General features: G+C 34.9%; 1 protein-coding gene across 1 annotated transcript in view; it reads right to left on the minus strand.

The window, feature by feature from the left end:
• Window positions 1-17,933, minus strand: part of WDR36 (WD repeat domain 36) — a 54,090-nt gene that overhangs the window by 31,448 nt on the left and 4,709 nt on the right. The window contains exons 3-10 of the mRNA XM_027869249.1: window positions 10,941-11,041; window positions 9,013-9,130; window positions 5,994-6,126; window positions 4,805-4,859; window positions 3,619-3,751; window positions 3,080-3,255; window positions 579-699; window positions 61-126 (exon numbers count right to left, since the gene is read on the minus strand). Coding sequence (XP_027725050.1) covers window positions 61-126; window positions 579-699; window positions 3,080-3,255; window positions 3,619-3,751; window positions 4,805-4,859; window positions 5,994-6,126; window positions 9,013-9,130; window positions 10,941-11,041 — 903 coding nt within the window. The remainder of the gene's footprint in view (window positions 1-60; window positions 127-578; window positions 700-3,079; window positions 3,256-3,618; window positions 3,752-4,804; window positions 4,860-5,993; window positions 6,127-9,012; window positions 9,131-10,940; window positions 11,042-17,933) is intronic.

Consider the following 17,933-nt stretch of genomic DNA (forward strand, 5'->3'; position numbering starts at 1 on the left):
GAAAGATAATAAAATGACACTTTAGATTCAAGACCAGCTTTCACCTTGTTATTAACTTACCCTGTCCCAAATTCTTGTTGTATTTTTCATGAATTGTGGAAAATGACTGCAAAGTACCATCATGACCTAAAAAAACATAAAAAAGTCAAGTTACAAATGACAGCAACTTGAATTAAAGACCTGATCAAGTCAGATACAAAAATCCTCAACCCCCAAATATGTGACATTTTAGGGAAAAGTAGCCTTATAAATATACCATAAAAGCATTCAACTACATCATGAGAGAATGTTAATGCACAAAGGTAAACTAAGAATTTTCAGTGCAATCTGAATTTAACGTTCAAAGCCTACATCACTAGATGTTGAAATTAATGACTGAATCTTGATAGACTAATGAAACAGGTGAGGTATAAAAAATTATTAAAGTTACCATTAAGGTGGCCAAAAAGAACTTTAAGTCTTAAAATCAAAAAAAGGCTTAAACATAGTGTACAACACAGGGTAAATGTTTACTAAATACTTATCAAAGTACTAAAATGAATGCAAAATTGAAGTTATGTAATATAAAATACTCTTACTTGCACTAAGAATTTGCTGTCCATTTTGTCCATAGTATCTAATTTTAGTTATAGGAGCACTATGACCCATTCTGAATTTCAAAAGCCGACCTTCACCTGCAGTACTGTCAAATATCCAAATCTGTAATAATAATTTTTAAAAAGCACAGCATTGACAATATTAGTTTCTGAAAGATTGATTACCACAAATTGACACTGCAAAATGCTTACCAGAAATTGGCATCACAGAATTTCTAAAGTTGAAAAGGGTCTCTATGTCCAATCTAATTGCCTCTAAAATATGACTGAAAAGTAGTAATCTAGCTTTTCTTTTTCCAGCTTTGTGGCCAAAGTATTTAAGCTTCGGTTTCAGTATCTGACTTTCCCATGAATAGCGTGAATTAATTCCTTTAAGTATTGACTGATTTGATCTCCTTGCTGTCCAAGGGACTCTCAAAAGACTTCTCCAAGAAGGAAAGAATTTATGACCAAACAAGAGATAGAGAACATTATGAAATGCAATATGGATGACTTTGATTACATTAAATTGAAAAGTTTCTGCACAAAGCCAATGCAATCAAGATAAGAAGGTAAGCAGAAAGCTGATAAACAATTTTTACAGCCAGTGTCTCTGATAAAGGTCTCATTTCTAAAATATATAGAGAACTGAGTTGAATTTATAAGAATACAACTCATTACCCAATAAATGGTCAAAGGAAATGAATAGGCAGTTTTCAGAGGAAGAAATTAAAGCTATCCATAGTCACATGAAAAAATGCTTTAAATCACTATTGATTAGAGAAATGCAAATCAAAACAACTCTTGAGGTACCACAACACACCTATCAGACTGGCTAACATGACAAAACACGAAAATGATAAACGTTGGAGAAGACGTGGGAAAACTGGAACACTAATGCATGTTGGTGGAGTCGTGAACTGATTCAACCATTCTGGAGAGCAATTTGGAACTATGCCTAAAGGGATATAAAATTGTGCATATCCTTCGACCCAGCAATACCACCTCTAGGTCTGTATACCAAAGAGATTATAAAAATGGAAAAAGGACCCACATGCACAAAAATATTTATAGCAGCTCTCTGTGTGATGGCAAAGAATTGGAAATTGGGGGGAATGTTCATCAATTGGGGAATGGTTAAACAAGTTGTGGTATATGAATGTAACAGAATACTACTGTGCTATAAGAAATGATGAGCAGGCAGACTTCAGAAAAACCTGGAAGGACTTATTACATGAACTGATGCTGAGTGAAGTGAGCAGAACCAGAAGAACACTGTACATAGTAACAGCCATATTATGTGATGACTGACTTTGATAGACTTGGCTCTTCTTAGCAATGCAAGGATCTAAGACAACTCCAAAAGACTCATGACGGAAATGCCATACAAATCCAGAAAAAGAACCATGGAGTCTGAATGCAAATGGAAACATACTATTTGTTCTCCTTTTCTTTTGTTATTTTATTTCTTCTTTCTCGTTGTTCCTCCCATTAGTTCTAACTCTTCTATACATCATGACTAATGTGAAAATATCCTTAATATAAATGTATAAGTACAGCCTATATCAGATTACACACCATCTTGGGGAGGGGGGAGGAGAGGGAAAGGGAGAAAATTTAAAATTCAAAATTTTATGGAAGTGAATGGTGAAAACTAAAAATAAATAAATTATTTTTTAAAAAAAGGGGAAGAAAATAGGTTTCATATGTTGAGCCTATATCAATTTACATGGAGTAGGGGGAGGTGGGAGATGGGGAGAAAATTTGGAGAAGATTTTACAGAAGTGAATGTTGAAAACTAAAAATTAATAAATTTTTTAAAAAATCGAATCAAATTTTTTTTAAAAAGCGAAGGGACTTTAGAAATTTTCTGGGTCATCCTCAATATCAGACATAAGGAAGATTAAGTAACTTGCCAAAGATCAGGAAAGTACTAAATGGCAGAGCCAGGATTCAAACTCAGGTCCCCTAACTCCAATTCTAGGGCTCTTCATGCTATTTATGCTATTTCCCTACTCACAGAAGCTATGCCTCTCTTAATGTAAGCTAAGACCACATTTTTTTGTGGCTTTCTTAGCTGCTATATCACCCAGAGAACACATACTAAGCTTACAGTACACTGAAATGCATAGATCTTTTTCCTTCCTTTCTAATCATGCCTTCTATTTCTCAAAAAAATTTAACCCAAATGTAAAACTTCACATTCATTACCATCCAATTTAATCTTAGAATTATCCAATGTTCCTGCCTATTCAGATCTTTTTTAATCCTTTTTGACTATCATCCAATTTGTTTAGCTCTCTCTATAGTCAACAACAACAGCATTTTCTGGACTACCATGTTTATTCCTGAGGTTTCTCTGGAGCAGAAAAGTATTATCATATGGCTCCTAATATTATAATTTCATTGCAACCTTTTCTCTTAAGTTAAAGACAACATAGTAAAAAAAGAATCGGCTGGGTTGATCAATTATAAGTATGCCAAAAAAAAAAAAGAAATCCTACCCTCAGGGCATTATCAGCACCATTAGTAAGGAGAAGTGGCTCTCCATGGAGAAATGTCAGACCAGCAATTGCTGTGGAATGAGCATTTCTCATTTGATTGATTAGTTTTCTCTCTTCCAGGTCCCAGAGACTGATATGACCAAGTGGGCTACCAGATGCCATTACTGGATGTCCATCTACATTTAAAAACAACACAACAACAAAATACAATTAAGTATTCTATATATAATTATAAACTCCTTAAAGATAATTAAAATATAAAAAATATCCACCTCCTCAAAAAAAAATTCAATTGTTAGAAATAAATTGCAAGTGGATGTTTGATAAAGAGGATAAAACTGAAAAACTGAGGATATCCTTATATATGATCATCTCTACTCTTTTGTGAACTTCTACTACAGTATAGGATTCACACAGATTATAAGAAAACACTATTTAGAAAATTTCCTATTATTATCAAATTTGTATAAGAACTTTTTATAAAGGATATTACTGTCAAATTTGTAAAAGAACTTCTTTTTATAAAGGATAAAATATACCTGTGCGGAAAGAAATTGAAGTGACGGGACCCCAATCTTGGCGAAACTTCATCAGTGTTTCATCAAATTTAATGTTGTGGATAATAATCTGACCAGATACAAGTCCAACTGCAATGACATCCACTGCAGGTGCCTAAAAATTACATAATTAAACCCCCCCAAAAATTTTTTTTTAAATCCAAATTTAATTGATTTAGCAGTATCATCTTGTCATATCCCCCTAACCCCAGATTATCAAAAGGTTTCATAATATCTTTTTCTGGGAATGTTTAAACAACACAAAGTTAGAGAGTTAAGAGGAACCTTAAAAGTGATTCTAGTCTAATCCCCAAATTAGTGAGTTTGTCTATATAATGTGCTTCTCTCTAGGCAAACACGTAGACAATTACAGAGAACAGATCTACAGAGAAGCACACATCCAGTATCTGTTTGGGTATAAATGTGTACAAAAGAAGTCAGTTATTAGAGTTGGGCCAGAGTTTATCTCATTTCTATAGAAGGTATTCCAAAAATCATCTTTTCCAAGTTTATCAAGATAAAGGAAAACAGTTCTTTCCAGGGTAAGCTTAAACTGGATGAAGGGTTAGGCTACATGATTCCAAACAATCAACATTCAACATCATTACTTTTATTCTAGTAATAACTTTTTTCAAACAGATCAATGGCATTTAGTTACAACCCAAAACAAGCCCAGCACTGTACAATCCTACAAGAAAGTTAGCACAGGAAAACAATAGTTTCACAGATGCCAACACAGGTCTCAATTTTTTCCTCAAATGCTAATAGATGTAGAAATTGCATCTTTAAAAAAAAAACTGAATTTAATTGGTATCCTTTATTTTAAAATTACACTCATTTCCAAATATATCCCTCTCCCCTCCCCTAATTCATCGAGACATCACATGTAACAAAGATTTTAAAAGGTGGAAAAAAACAGTTCAGTGAAACTAATACATCAACTGCATATGCAGAATTTCACATTCATAATTGCCCACGAAGAATTGTTTCTCTTCATTTTAAATTATTTTAAATTCCACATTTCCAAAGCACTATTTTTTTCATTCCAAAAGTCACAGGCATCAAAATAACAAATTACACATCAAACTGCCTTAAACATAGAGGTGTTCCTCAAAATATAGAAAAGCATATATATAACACTTATTTCTTAACAGAAAAAAATACTAACCTGTTGGAGAGCTGTCACTGCAAGATTCCATCCTGGAAATGTATACAGAAGTTTGCTATATGGAGAAAAAAAACTACTTAAAACACTAATTTTGAAGGGCAAATATCAAATGCTTAGAAAACATGGAAAGTTAAAGTCTAACATAGTGCCTTTCACCTAGCAAGTATTCAATAAATTTGATGAATTGAATACTTATTAAATTTAAAAGCTGGGCAAAGCCACAAGCAGTAACTGTTGTAATTATGTATCCAAATAAAGAACATTCTCTTTTAGAATATCACTGTAAGCCTTTTCCCACTTTTAGCTACCAAATAGTCGGAAACAACATAAGATAGATCATTAAAACAGATTACATTCCCCCACAGCAAAAATGTTCTTAGTGGAGACTGTGTACTTGTTCTAGAACTTGGCATGAAATGAACCACAGACACAAACAAAAATGTGTTATGAAATAAAAAATATAACTGCACCTCTGTGTGATCATTCAAACTAGTGAAATCATGCTACATGTAGTCATGTAAAAATAGGTTTATTATGCAAACTGATTATATAAGAAGTTTCAACATACTAACATGTACATTTATTAGTTAATACAACCCAACCTAAAACTATTATGCTAGCTATGCAAAGCACTAAACATTTAATTTACAATCATTGTTACCTTCTTAGAATTAAGAAGGACTTTAAAGGAAAGATTGAGAAGCAAAGTCTCTTAAATTTCCAAGGAACCTTGAAATGATGTTTTCCTTCTCTTTCTTACCAACCTTCAATTAACTTGTAAGAAAGATATGTATTATAAAACCATTCTGTGTTCTTAGAAATGCCTCAAAATACTGCAGCAATATGAATCTTGTTACTATTACTGAGGAAAGCTCTTATCCAACATTTCTCAAGTTCATACTCTTATTTTTCTTCTTCTTCAGTTTATTCAAAGTTCACTCAGACCAAATAAAAGCCACCTCTGTATTTCATACTTGACTACAGAACCTTAAGAACACATCAAAGTCAGTTGTATGGACTTTATAAAGGAACTTTAAAATATTTTTCACTAGAAAATTACCAAGACAGGTCTGTCTAGATTTTACTAAATAAACACAACTAGCTATTGGTTAGGAGTACTAGTTGCTAAACGAATGGAACACAAGCTGAAAGGTGGGGAGATGCTTGAAATAATTAGAAATATTCTTACTTGGATTTAATATTCCACAACTGCAGGCTTCCTTGCTCACTCCCAAGGAGAATTTTGTTCAAGTAGGTACTTGGATGCAAAATGGCAGAAATCTTAAAAACAGCCTTATCAAAGGTCAACTGCAGGTACTTCTCTGCAAACAGGGGGACAGTTTAAAGAACAAAGCAAAATAATTTCAGCAAAAATCCAGTATTTCTTCCATATACCTAATACTAAGAGTAAGTAAATTTTAAAATTTAGATTTGTTACAAATTCACCTGTAAGAGTTCTCTGATGGGGTAAACAAACATAGTTAAGATGGAAACAATGAATACCAAGATTATTAAGAAAAATTGTTCTTATCTGGAATGGAGTAAAAATTTGACATTGATATAGAACTGGTTTAGAGGTAGGAAATAGAAAAAGAGATTATGTTAAAGAAAACACTTCCCTAGATGTAGAACTATAGCAGCAAACCTGATCTATTTGCTAATTACATCTTTACTTCATATTTTATAACTGATTTAAGACAGTCTGCATAGAATTGAATTCTCCAAGATACATATGATGCTAGGGTACTCCAGCTAATAATATATTAAATTAATGGAAGTAAAATCAACAATGATTTATTGTGCTTATAGTTTGGGATACAAAGAATGACACCCCCCCCCCCAAAAAAAACCAAAAATCAGTTCATGTTCTAAAGGAACTGTTTGGTAGGAGAGACAACATGCAAATAACCATGTGACAGACAGGATAAATGAAAGATAATCACAGGGAGAAGGCACTAGCATTAAGAAGGATCAAGAAGCTGTGATTTTATCTTGGACCTAAAAGGAAGCCAGGAGATAAGAAATGAAGGAGAGAATTTCAGGTATGGGGGACAGTGAGTAAAAATGCAAAGTCAAAGGTAATAGGTCCATAAATGTTGCACATTGCACATATTTTTAAACACCTTCAATATATTAATCAATCGTGCAGAATTTTTCCTCTACTTTAATCTTTTTTTGCTTTAAAAATATGCTATTTGTTATGTGGGATGGCTTTCCCATTCCACAGGGGGGAAAAGAAGAGAATGAGGGAAATTATGGTAATGTAAAAACATAAAAAACTACAATAAGAATTTATCCATGGGGAAAAAAAAAGAAAATACACAGTCAGGAGATGGAGTGTCATTCAGGCAAACAGCCAGGAGAGATCAGTGTCACTGTTATCTCAGAGTACTAGGGAGTAAGGAATAAGAATAGAAAGGTAAGAAGAGGCCAGGTTATGAAGGTCTTCAAATACAAATAGAGGGCTTTATATTTGCTCTAGGAGATGAAAGGGAGTTTATTGAATGGGGAGGTGTAACCTGGTCAGACCTGTGCTTTTTTTTTTTTTAACTTACTTTAACATGCATTTCTAAATTTTGAGTTCCAACTTTTCTCCTTCCCTCCAGCCCCTCTCCTACACACTAATAACACAAGCATTATTAATACCCATTATACATATGAAGTTACGCAAAATATATTTCCAAAATAAAGTAAAAAAATACATTTCAACTTATACTTGGAGCTCATCAATTCTCTCTCTGCAGGTGCATAGCATTTTCTATCATAAGTCCTTTGGACTGTCAGGATCATTGTACTGATCAGAGCAGCTAAAGTTTTTCACAGCTGATTATCATTACAATATTGTTGTTACTGAGTACAATGTTCTCCTAGTTCTACTCACTTCACTTTGCATCAGTCCATACAAATCTTCCCAGGTTTTTAAAAAGTCTTCCCAAGTTTTGTTGACATGTACTTTATAGTAACATCAATTTGACAGAGGGGATGATGGCTTGGAGTGGGGAGAGACTTGAAGCAGAGAGACCAACCAGGAGGCTATTCCAATAGTCCAGGTGTGAGGTAATAAGGGAGTGCACCAGAGTGGTAACAATGTCAGAGGAGAGAAGAAGGTGTTTAAAAGAGAAGTTACAAAAGGCAGAATCAATAGGACTTACCAGTCACGTGCTGGATGTGGAGGATGAGAAAAAGGGAGCTGAAGTTGATAACTAGGTTGTGAGCCTGGGTGACTGAGAAGATGGTGGTGCCCTTACCAGTAATAAGGATGTGAGAAAGAGGTTGCGTTTGGAGAGGATAAATAATTAGTTTTGGGGCATGCTACGTTTAAGATGTCTATGGACCAACCAGTCTGAGATGTTCCAGAGGTATCTGGAGATGCAAGACTGGAGAAGGTTAGGCAAGAGGTTAGGGTTGGATGAAGAGATCTGAGAATCATCTTCACAGAGATGATAACTGAATCAATTGGAGCTGATGAAATCACCAAGTGAAATAGAACAGTGGCCTTGACCTTTAAAAAAGTTATTTCAAGACAAATTACTTTACATATGAGTAGCAAACTTTCAGTAACTTGTTACTCTAAGAGGTAGTACAATGTGAAAATATAAAAGTTTGAAGAGGATTCAAATAAATTTTATGGATGATGGATCTATGAATCATGAAGGGAAGTTGGGGATGTTCTGGACCTCAACCTCAAATCTTCTGAGGTTGACTTGACGATTTAATTCCACAAATGTCCCTTGGTGCCAGTGTCAAAGATAAGATACCAACGGAAATGGATGTAGGTCTGACCCAGTAGAACAATAGCATATATAACCAGCCAAGATTATTTCCAAAGTCTCCTTTATTAGTAATCTGTATTTATGCACTCTTTTAAAAAAAGACCTTCATTCCAGAACTATGCAGGGATGAGAAACCAAATATGGTTATCTGACAACTTAAACATAAAATGTAACAATTTACTAAACTCTGGGAATGTCAATAATTAAATTATATTTCTAGAAAACAAGTAACATAAAAAATCAGATAGACAAGCTATCAAAATTGTGATTTTGGTTGCTGCTTGAAAATTTAATCAATGGAAGGAAATGGAGTAATTCTTTTACTGTAAAAAATATTTATTGCTAATGCTGATAGCCCTCCATAAAAGATTAACCACCTAAAGATTTATTTACTCCCATCCCAAGTTAAATAAATTGCATAATGTTCATTCTTACCTTCTGAATATACATGCCAAATAATGAGAATACTGTCTGTATCAATAGAGATGACATGATCCCCAAAGTGCTGTAAGAGGTGAATTTCTGCATTGTGACCCCTGAAGGTATGTGCTACCTATAACATCAAAAGTTCAAAATGTTTCCATTAGGTTTGCTAATTCAGAAAATGTTAGTAATATTAGAAAACATAAAAACAACCATGCTATTTAAACTTTTTTTTTTTAGTGAGGCAATCGGGGTTAAGTGACTTGCCCAAGGTCACTATTTAAACTTTTTATATAAATTCTTCTTAAAGTAATAACAAACGAAAGGCAGGGAGGACCCTGCCTTAAAATCCTATTTTTATACATCATGTACCATAGAGGTGATCTTGGATTTTCAGACACTATATTAATCAAACGATACAAAGCCAAAATGAACCAGTCTTTGCCTTTGATGAGTTTACAATCCAAACCTGACAACATACACACCTAGGAAGCTCTTGCAATAATGCAGATGAAAGGTGATAAGGGCCTGAACCTGACTGGCAGCTTCATTAGTAAAAGAAGAAGGGGATAGATGACATGGAAGTAGAAACAACAAGACTTGGCAACTCATTGGGTATGTGACATGAGTTAATGTGAGAAGTTGAGAATGACAACAAAGTTGTAAACTTGAGACTGAAAGGATGGTGGTGTCCTCAACAGAGAGAGGGAAATGTGTAAAAAGATTGGTTTTTGGAGAAAATACAATGAGATACACTGAATTTGAGATGCCTACAGGATATCCAGCTCAAAATGTCCAAGCAGTTTGTGATAATAAAGGATCACAGATCAGAAGAAAAACTAAGGCTGATTACACATATCTGGAAGTAATCAGGACAGAGATGATATTTAAACCCATGTAAGCTGATATGGTCCCTAAGAGACAGACTATATTAAAGACAGCCCAGGGCAGTCTTGAGGGTACACCAACAAGTGAAAGACACCATAAGAATGAGGACATAGCAAGGGACACTCAGAAGAAATGGTCAGAAAGGGAGAAGAACCAAGAGAGAAAGAAAGAGTACTGGACAGGTCTTATCAAGCTAAAAAGGTTTCAGGTATAAACCTAGTGACAAACTAGGGGGTCTTACAGCAGGGGTTCTTAAACTGGGGTCTGTGAACTTGGTTTAAGTATTTTGATAACTGTATTTCAATGTAGTTGGTTTCCATTATAATCCTAAATATTTCATTTTATGCATTTAAAAACACTATTCTGAGAACACAATAAAGGTTAAAAACCTTTATATTCAGATTAGCATGGTTGGTAACCAGGTACTGATTTTAATTTGGCTCTAGAAACTCATTAAGACATGAGAGATCCACAAAAACTTACTGAATACCTGTTTATAATTGATTTACAACATTAGATAAGATAAAGCTGTTTGTAGAAATTACAGACTAGTAGGATGAGATGACATATACACATATAACACATAAAAGACGCAGAGTTAGAAGCTATATGGAATCCAAGGCACTGGGGACTGGGGGTGGTGGAAAAGGCTTTCAGCTGGATTCAAAATTAACTTTAATGGAGCGCTTGTGTAACATTAAGAACCTTGTCAAAAATCACAGACCACAGAGTGGCTAAAGTATAGAGCTACCAGGGTAATCAATATTGCCACTTCTCTTATCTCATTATATTGTACTACATAGCTAAGGCACTCTTTTCCATCCTAGACAATTAGTGAAGTGATAATATAGTATTTTGGTCCAGAATAGGATCTGCCTGAGAATGAGGAAGATGGGTAATTTAACTCCCTCCCAGGTCTACCAAGGTGGAAAAACAGCAAGGTTCCTGAGAAGCTGACAGAAGAAACAAGCTGCACTCATTATTTTTCCTCCGTTACAATTCACCATATGAAATAGATAAATTAAAATATTTCCTGAATAAGTGATACAAACCTCTTTGTTTCGGGAAAATGCAGAGAAAACATTCCCATATGCAGCAAAGACCAGCCTCCCATCAGCTGCCAAGCAAGTGATATCCTGAGGTACAGAATTGCCTAAGAGGGAACAAACAAGAAAAGAGTTAATTATTTTTTCCAAGTCTTAATATAAAATAAGAAAATATTCTACCTTGCTTTCCACATGCTTCATGGGGCATGGGGATAAACTGCAGTCCCTGCTACCTGGGTAGCTGAGACTTTAGCTTTCAGAGTCCCAAGTTACAATAGAGCTAAAGCCAATTTGGTGTCCATACTAAATGTAACCTCTATATATATGGTACAGCCCCTTCCTTTCCTTCCCGTCAGGGACCTCCTAGTTGCCTGAGGAGCCATGAACTGGCCCAAGCTTCTATGCCATTTAGCCATCGAATCAGGCCCACTTCCAGCATGGGTAGGATGGTAAGTCAATTTCAATAACAAAAAGATATAACATGTTTCAAGACTAGTCATGGCAGGAGAGTGGGAAGGTAAATGAACAAGTAAATAATGTAAGATAAGAAAAAAAATGCAAAACTCTAATAACCCTAATGCTTCTCCCATATAAAAATGATTTCCATGAAATAGTTTTCTTATTTATTGAAAATATAAAAAGCACTCCACATATATAATTGACATCATCATGCTTGCCTTCTCAATGGGTGTGTAGGGGGTTAGGGCAGGGGTGGGGAACCTGTGGCCTCAAGGCCACATGTGGCCCTCTAGGTCCTCAAGTGTGGCCCTTTGACTGTTTGGATTCTGTCAAAGGGTTGCACTTGAGGACCTACAGGGCCATATGTGGCCTTGGGGCCACAGGTCCCCCACCCCTTGTAGAGTGATGGAGAGAATTTGGAACTCAATTTTTAAAAAAATGAATGCTAAAATAAATAATCAAAAAAGAAAACATAAAAAGCAATCCTCAATTTTACAAATGACATTTTAAAAAAAAACTCACATTCAGTTACATCATTTTCTTATTTTTCTCTTCTCTAGGCTAAGTATCTCCAATACTTTCAATTATTCCTTATGTGATTTGGTTTATAGCATCTTCATCCTCACTGATCAACTCTGAAAACGAATCTAAAAACCTGTCACTGCCTCTCTTAAAATGTATATGGAATATTAAAAATAATACTCCACAATAACCACAAAACATAGTGGGGCTATTACTCCTCATGATCTATACTTTTTTTGTTGATGTTGTTCTGACCCATGATTTCATCTGTGTAAGAAGTTCCCAGTGAGCAAACTATCAATTCAGATCAGCAATTCTTCTGCACAGACTAGGACACCGAGAGATTTGCCCATACAATATATATGGCCAGTATACAGCAAAGGAAGGACTTTAACCCATGTCATACTCTCAGGCAGACCCAATAGCCCATGTAGCACGGTGCCTCTTACTGTATTCCTAAACATGACTTCTATTAATGAAGCATATGACAATCCATTTTTAAAGCACGTATCATACCTCTGGATCACAGGATTTTAGAGCTGAAAGGGACCCTAAAGATCACATAATTCAAATTTTATAAAAGGAGTAACTTTCCCAGGGTCATGAGGCCAGTAAAGTGCCCGTTAGGATTCCAAATCTAGTGTTCATTCCACCAAAATAAGATGCCTCCTTATTAAACTCATGGTCAACTGAAACCCTAGGATATTTTTTTTAATATAAATTCTCCCATCCTATATTTGTGCAGTGAATTTTTATTTCTACTTAGTTTGCATCTTCTTGATTCAGTTGAGCACACGAGTCTTTGACATGTATATATTAGCTACTTCTCCAAGTTTTGTGTGATTTAAAAATCTGATAAACATGATCCTCATGTCTTCATCTAAACCAGTGATTAAAATAATGGGTTGGATGTAGCTAAGAACAAATCACTGTGGTACTCCAAAGAATTCTGTCGCAGAGTGGAAAGAGCTTGGGCTCATAAATCAAAGAAGTCAGGTTCAAACCCAGCTCTGCTTCCTCAACCAGATTGATGCAGGGCACATCCTTTAACTTTCCTGGAATAGATAATGGGACCACAGATTTAGAACGGGAAGGGATCTCAGAGATCATCTAATCCACCTCCTTCATTTGGTTGCAGGAAAATGAGGATAAAAGAGGTTAAGTGACTTGTCTGACATCCACCAGTTGTAAGAGACAGAGCCAGGATTACTTATGATTACATATATCATACTATATGAGCTGGATCTATGATAAATCCACTGCCTAACAATCTTTGGTTATAGTTGTTCACTAATAAAAACATCCATATGCTCACCATCTTATCTACAATGTCACTCAAAAGGCTGTCAAATATTTTTATGAACTTCAGATACTCTATGTCAATATTTATTAAAATACTTGAGGCAGTGCTGTGTAGTGGGAAGAGCCTTGGACTTTAAGTCAAAAGACCTAAGTTGATATTCTACCTCACTATATTTAATAGCAGCATGATCTCTCTTAGCCTCACTTTCCCTAATTTATAAAATAGGGATAAAAATATTTGTAGCACCTACCTCAAGGAGTTGTTTAAAAAGAGTAAATGAGATGATATACATAAAGCATTTTGTAAGGTATTACACAAATGTTTGCTACCATTATTGTTTATGGGCATTTCACTGATTTACCAACCTGTTAACTCTATCAAGAAAGGCAATTAAGTTTACTTGGAACATGTTAGTAAGTGGAAAGGCTGAATGTAGTCAATTCTTATCTTGCTTACATTTTCTCCACCAGGAAAACTTTTCAAACTAGAAAAGATTTAAACAATTTTTAAAAAGTGAATTAAAGTTCAAGATAGGTGAGCCATCACCTGACATCATACATATCTGTGTGACTCTGAGCAAATCACTTAACCCCAACTGCCTGCAAGAAAAAAAAAAAATTCCAATGGCCTTTTCTCAATCCTTCTCGACTCCTTCATAGCACTTAACACTTGACCACTTCACGGATAGGTCAGCTAGATGGTGCAGTGGATAGAGTGCTGGAACTAGATCACTATATTGCTGAGAAAAGCTAGGGCATTCACAGACAATCATTGTACTCTCTTGGTGTTACTGCATACAACGTTCTACTGGTTCTGCTCACTTCACTTTGCATAAATTTATGTAAGTCGTTCCAGGTTTTTCTGAAATCTGCCTGCTCATCATTTCTTACAGCACAATAGTATTCCATTACCATCATATACCACAAGTTGTTTAGCCATTCTCCAATTAATGGGCATCCCATCAATTTCCAATTCTTTGCCACTACAAAAAGAGCCACTATAAATATTTTTGTACAAATAGGTCCTTTCCCCTTTTTTTGGATCTCTTTGGGATACAGACCTAGTAGTAGTACTGCTGGATCAAAGGGTATGCAGTTTGATTGCCCTTTGGGCATAGCTCCAAATTGCTCTCCAGAAAGTTTGGATCAGTTCACAACTCTACCGAAAGTGCATTAGTGTCCTAATTTTCCCCTATTCCCTCCAACACTTATCATTTTCCACCATATTAGCCAATCTAATAGGTGTTAGACAGTACCTCAGAGTTATTTTAATTTGCATTTCTCTAATCAATAGTGATTTAGAGCATTTTTTCACATGACCAGATACAGCTTTGATTTCTTCATCTGAAAACAGCCTGTTCCTATCTTTCGACCATTTATCAATTGGGGAATGACTTGTATTCTTATAAAACTGACTCAGTTCTCTATATATTTGAGAAACGAGGCCTTTATCAGAGACATATACTGTAAAAACTGTTTCCCAGCTTTCTGGTTTCCTTCTAATCTTGGCTGTATTGGTTTTGTTTATGCAAAAACTTTTTGATTCATTATCAAAATTGATATATGATATATGATCAAAATTATCCACTTTACATTTCACAATGCTCTCTATCTTATTTCATCATAAATTCTTCCCTTCTCCAGAGACCTGACAGATAAACTATTCCATGCACTCCTTATTTGCATAGGGTATCACCCTTTATGTCTAAATCATCATTTTGACCTTATCTTGCTATGTAGTATAAGATGTTGGTCTATACCTAGTTTCTGCCATACTGTTTTCTAGTTTTCCTGGTAGTTTTTGTCAAACAGTGAGCTCTCATCCCAGAACCACAGGTCTTTGGATTTATCAAACACTGTATTATTATGGTCGTTTACTACTGTCTTATGTACCTAATCTTTTCCACTGATCCACCACTCTATTTCTTAGTCAGTACCAGATAGTTTTGATGATTACCACTTTACTTAAAGTTTGAGATCCTGTACAGCTGGTCCACTTTTTTTCAAAGTTTTTTGTCATTAATTACCTTGATATTCTTGACCTTTGTTCTTCCGGATGAATTTTATTATTTTTTCTAGCTCTAAAAAATAATTTTTAGTGGTTTCATTGTTATGACACTAAAATGTATTAATTTAGATAGAATTGTCATTTCTCTTACACTGACCTGGCTTACCCATGAACAATTAATATTTTTCCAACTGTTTAGATCTGACTTTATTTGTGTGAAAAGTGTTTTGTAACTGTGTTTCCTATAGTTCCTAGGTGACTTTGCACAGCTCTCCCTCAACTTAAAACCAATTCACTTGCAAGTCATGACATCATCTTCCTGATGTCATGGGTCTCTTAGAGAACAAACAAATTACAACACAACCTGTGAGGTTTGTCTTGGTAGGTAGATTCCAAAGAATTTTATATTGTCTATAGTTACTTTAAATGGAATTTTTCTTTTATCTTTTGCTGCTGGACTCTGTTTGTAATATATAGAAATATTGATGATTTATATGGGTTTATTTTATATCCTGAACTTTGCTAAAGTTGTTAATTATCTCAACTAGTTTTTTTAGTTGATTCTCTAAGTATACCACCATATCATCTGCAAACAGTGATAGTTTTGTTTCCTCATTCCTATTCTAATTCCTTCAATTTCTTTTTCTTCTCTTATTGCTATACCTACAATATTGAATACAATATTGAACAGTGGTGATAATGAGCATTCTTGCTTCATTCCTGATCTTACTCAGAAGCCTTCTAGCTTATACCCATTACAGATAATGGTTTAAGAAAGACACTACTTATCATTTTAAGGAAAGCTCCATTTATTCCTATGTTCTCTAGTGCTTTTAATAGAAAAGGGTGCTATATTTTGTCAAAAGCTTTTTATGCATCTATTGAGATAATCATATGATTTCTGTTGGTTTTGTTATTTGATATGGTCAATTTTGCTTTTCGTTTTCTTAATATTCAACCAGTCCTGAATTCCTGGCATAAATCCTACCCGATTATAGTGTATGATTCTTGTGACATATTGCTGTAATCTCTTTCCTAGTATTTTATTTAAAATTTTTTCATCAATATTCATTAGGGAAATTGTTCTGTAGTTTTCTTTCTCTGTTTCAGCTCTTCCCGGTTTAGGTATCAGCACTATATTTATGTCATAAAAGAAATTTTGTAGGAATTCTCTCTCTATTTTTCCAAACAGTTTATATAGTATTGGAATTAATTGTTCTTTAAATGTTTGGTAGAATTCATTTGTGAATCCATCTGGCCCTGGGGATTTTTTCTTACGGAGTTCATTGAAAGATTATTCAATTTCCTTTTCTAAGATGGGTTTAAGTATTTTATTTCCTCTTCTGTTAATCTAGGCAATTTATATTTTTGAACATATTTATTAATTTCGCTTAGACTGTCAGGTTTATTGGCATATAATTGGGGAAAACAGTTCCTAATAAATTGCTTTAATTTCTTCTTCATTGGTGGTGACTTCTCCCTTTTCATTTTTGATACTGATAATTTGGTTTTCTTCTTTTTTAAAAATCAAGTTAACCAATGGTTTATCTACTTTTTTTAATGTTTTTTTCCCCCATAAAATAAGCTCCTAGTTTTGTTTATTAGCGCAATAGTTTTCTTCCTTTCAATTTTATTAACCTCACTTTTGCTTTTCAGGATTTCCAATTTGGTGTTTAATTGAGAATTTTTAATTTATTCTTTTCCTAGTTTTTCTTAGTTACACGCCCAATTCAATGATCTGCTGTGACACTGATGTAACAGTTTAAAGATATAAAATTACCCCTAAGTACTGTACAATAAAACTTTTAAAATGTAAAAACCATTCTTAGCTCTCAGTGGCAGAAAAGCAGTTTGCTGGGCTGGATTTAGCCTGTGGGCCAACTCATAATCTGGTGACCCCATACCATTCTTAGTTGGTGATAAGCAACCAAGGGTTCAATCATCATGTCTATTGAGATGATTTCCCTACTCTCACTACTAAGCTATAATTATGACACTACTCATTGCCTTTTAGACATCTTGTTACATCCCATATGCATCTCAAACATAACATGTCCAAAACAACTCTATCTTTCCCCCAAAACTTCCTCTTCCAAAGTTTCATATTACTATTGAGAGAATTATCATCCTTCCAGTGTCCCAGGTTCACAAACTCAGTGTTATACGGAACTCCTCACTCTCCTTCACCCTCACTAATAAATTTTGTCTCTTCTACCTTAACTCATACCACCTTAGTAAACTCTGCCACTGGGGCCTCTCCCAGATTGTAGGAGGTGGCTATCAGGGGAGCCTCCTTCCATACCTTCCATTTCAGCAGAGCCCCTAAGTCATCTCATCAATTCCTACCAGACCATGGAGATTGCTGCTGCAGCATGCCCTCCCACCCACTCCCTCATACCTCCCCGCTTCTCTATTTCTTTTTCTGTGTTCCCCATTAGACTGTAAGCTTCTTCAAAGTAGGGAATGTCGTGCCTTTCTGTGCATCCTCTGACACATAATAGGCACTTAATGTTTATGTGGAGTACACACCACACACCTTTCTCTTCACTCACACAGTCACCACCTAGTTCAGGCTCTCACTACCTCTTGCTTGTACTACTGAATTAGTGTCCTGAATTAGTGTCCATCTCCCTGCCTCACGCCTCTTCTCAGTTCTGACCATATTGCCTCTAGATTAAACAAGTTCCAATAGCTCCCTACTACCTCTA

This window comes from Vombatus ursinus, unplaced genomic scaffold, assembly GCF_900497805.2.
Source record: "Vombatus ursinus unplaced genomic scaffold, bare-nosed wombat genome assembly UNPS02014792.1, whole genome shotgun sequence".
Classification (NCBI taxonomy): Eukaryota; Metazoa; Chordata; class Mammalia; order Diprotodontia; family Vombatidae; genus Vombatus; species Vombatus ursinus.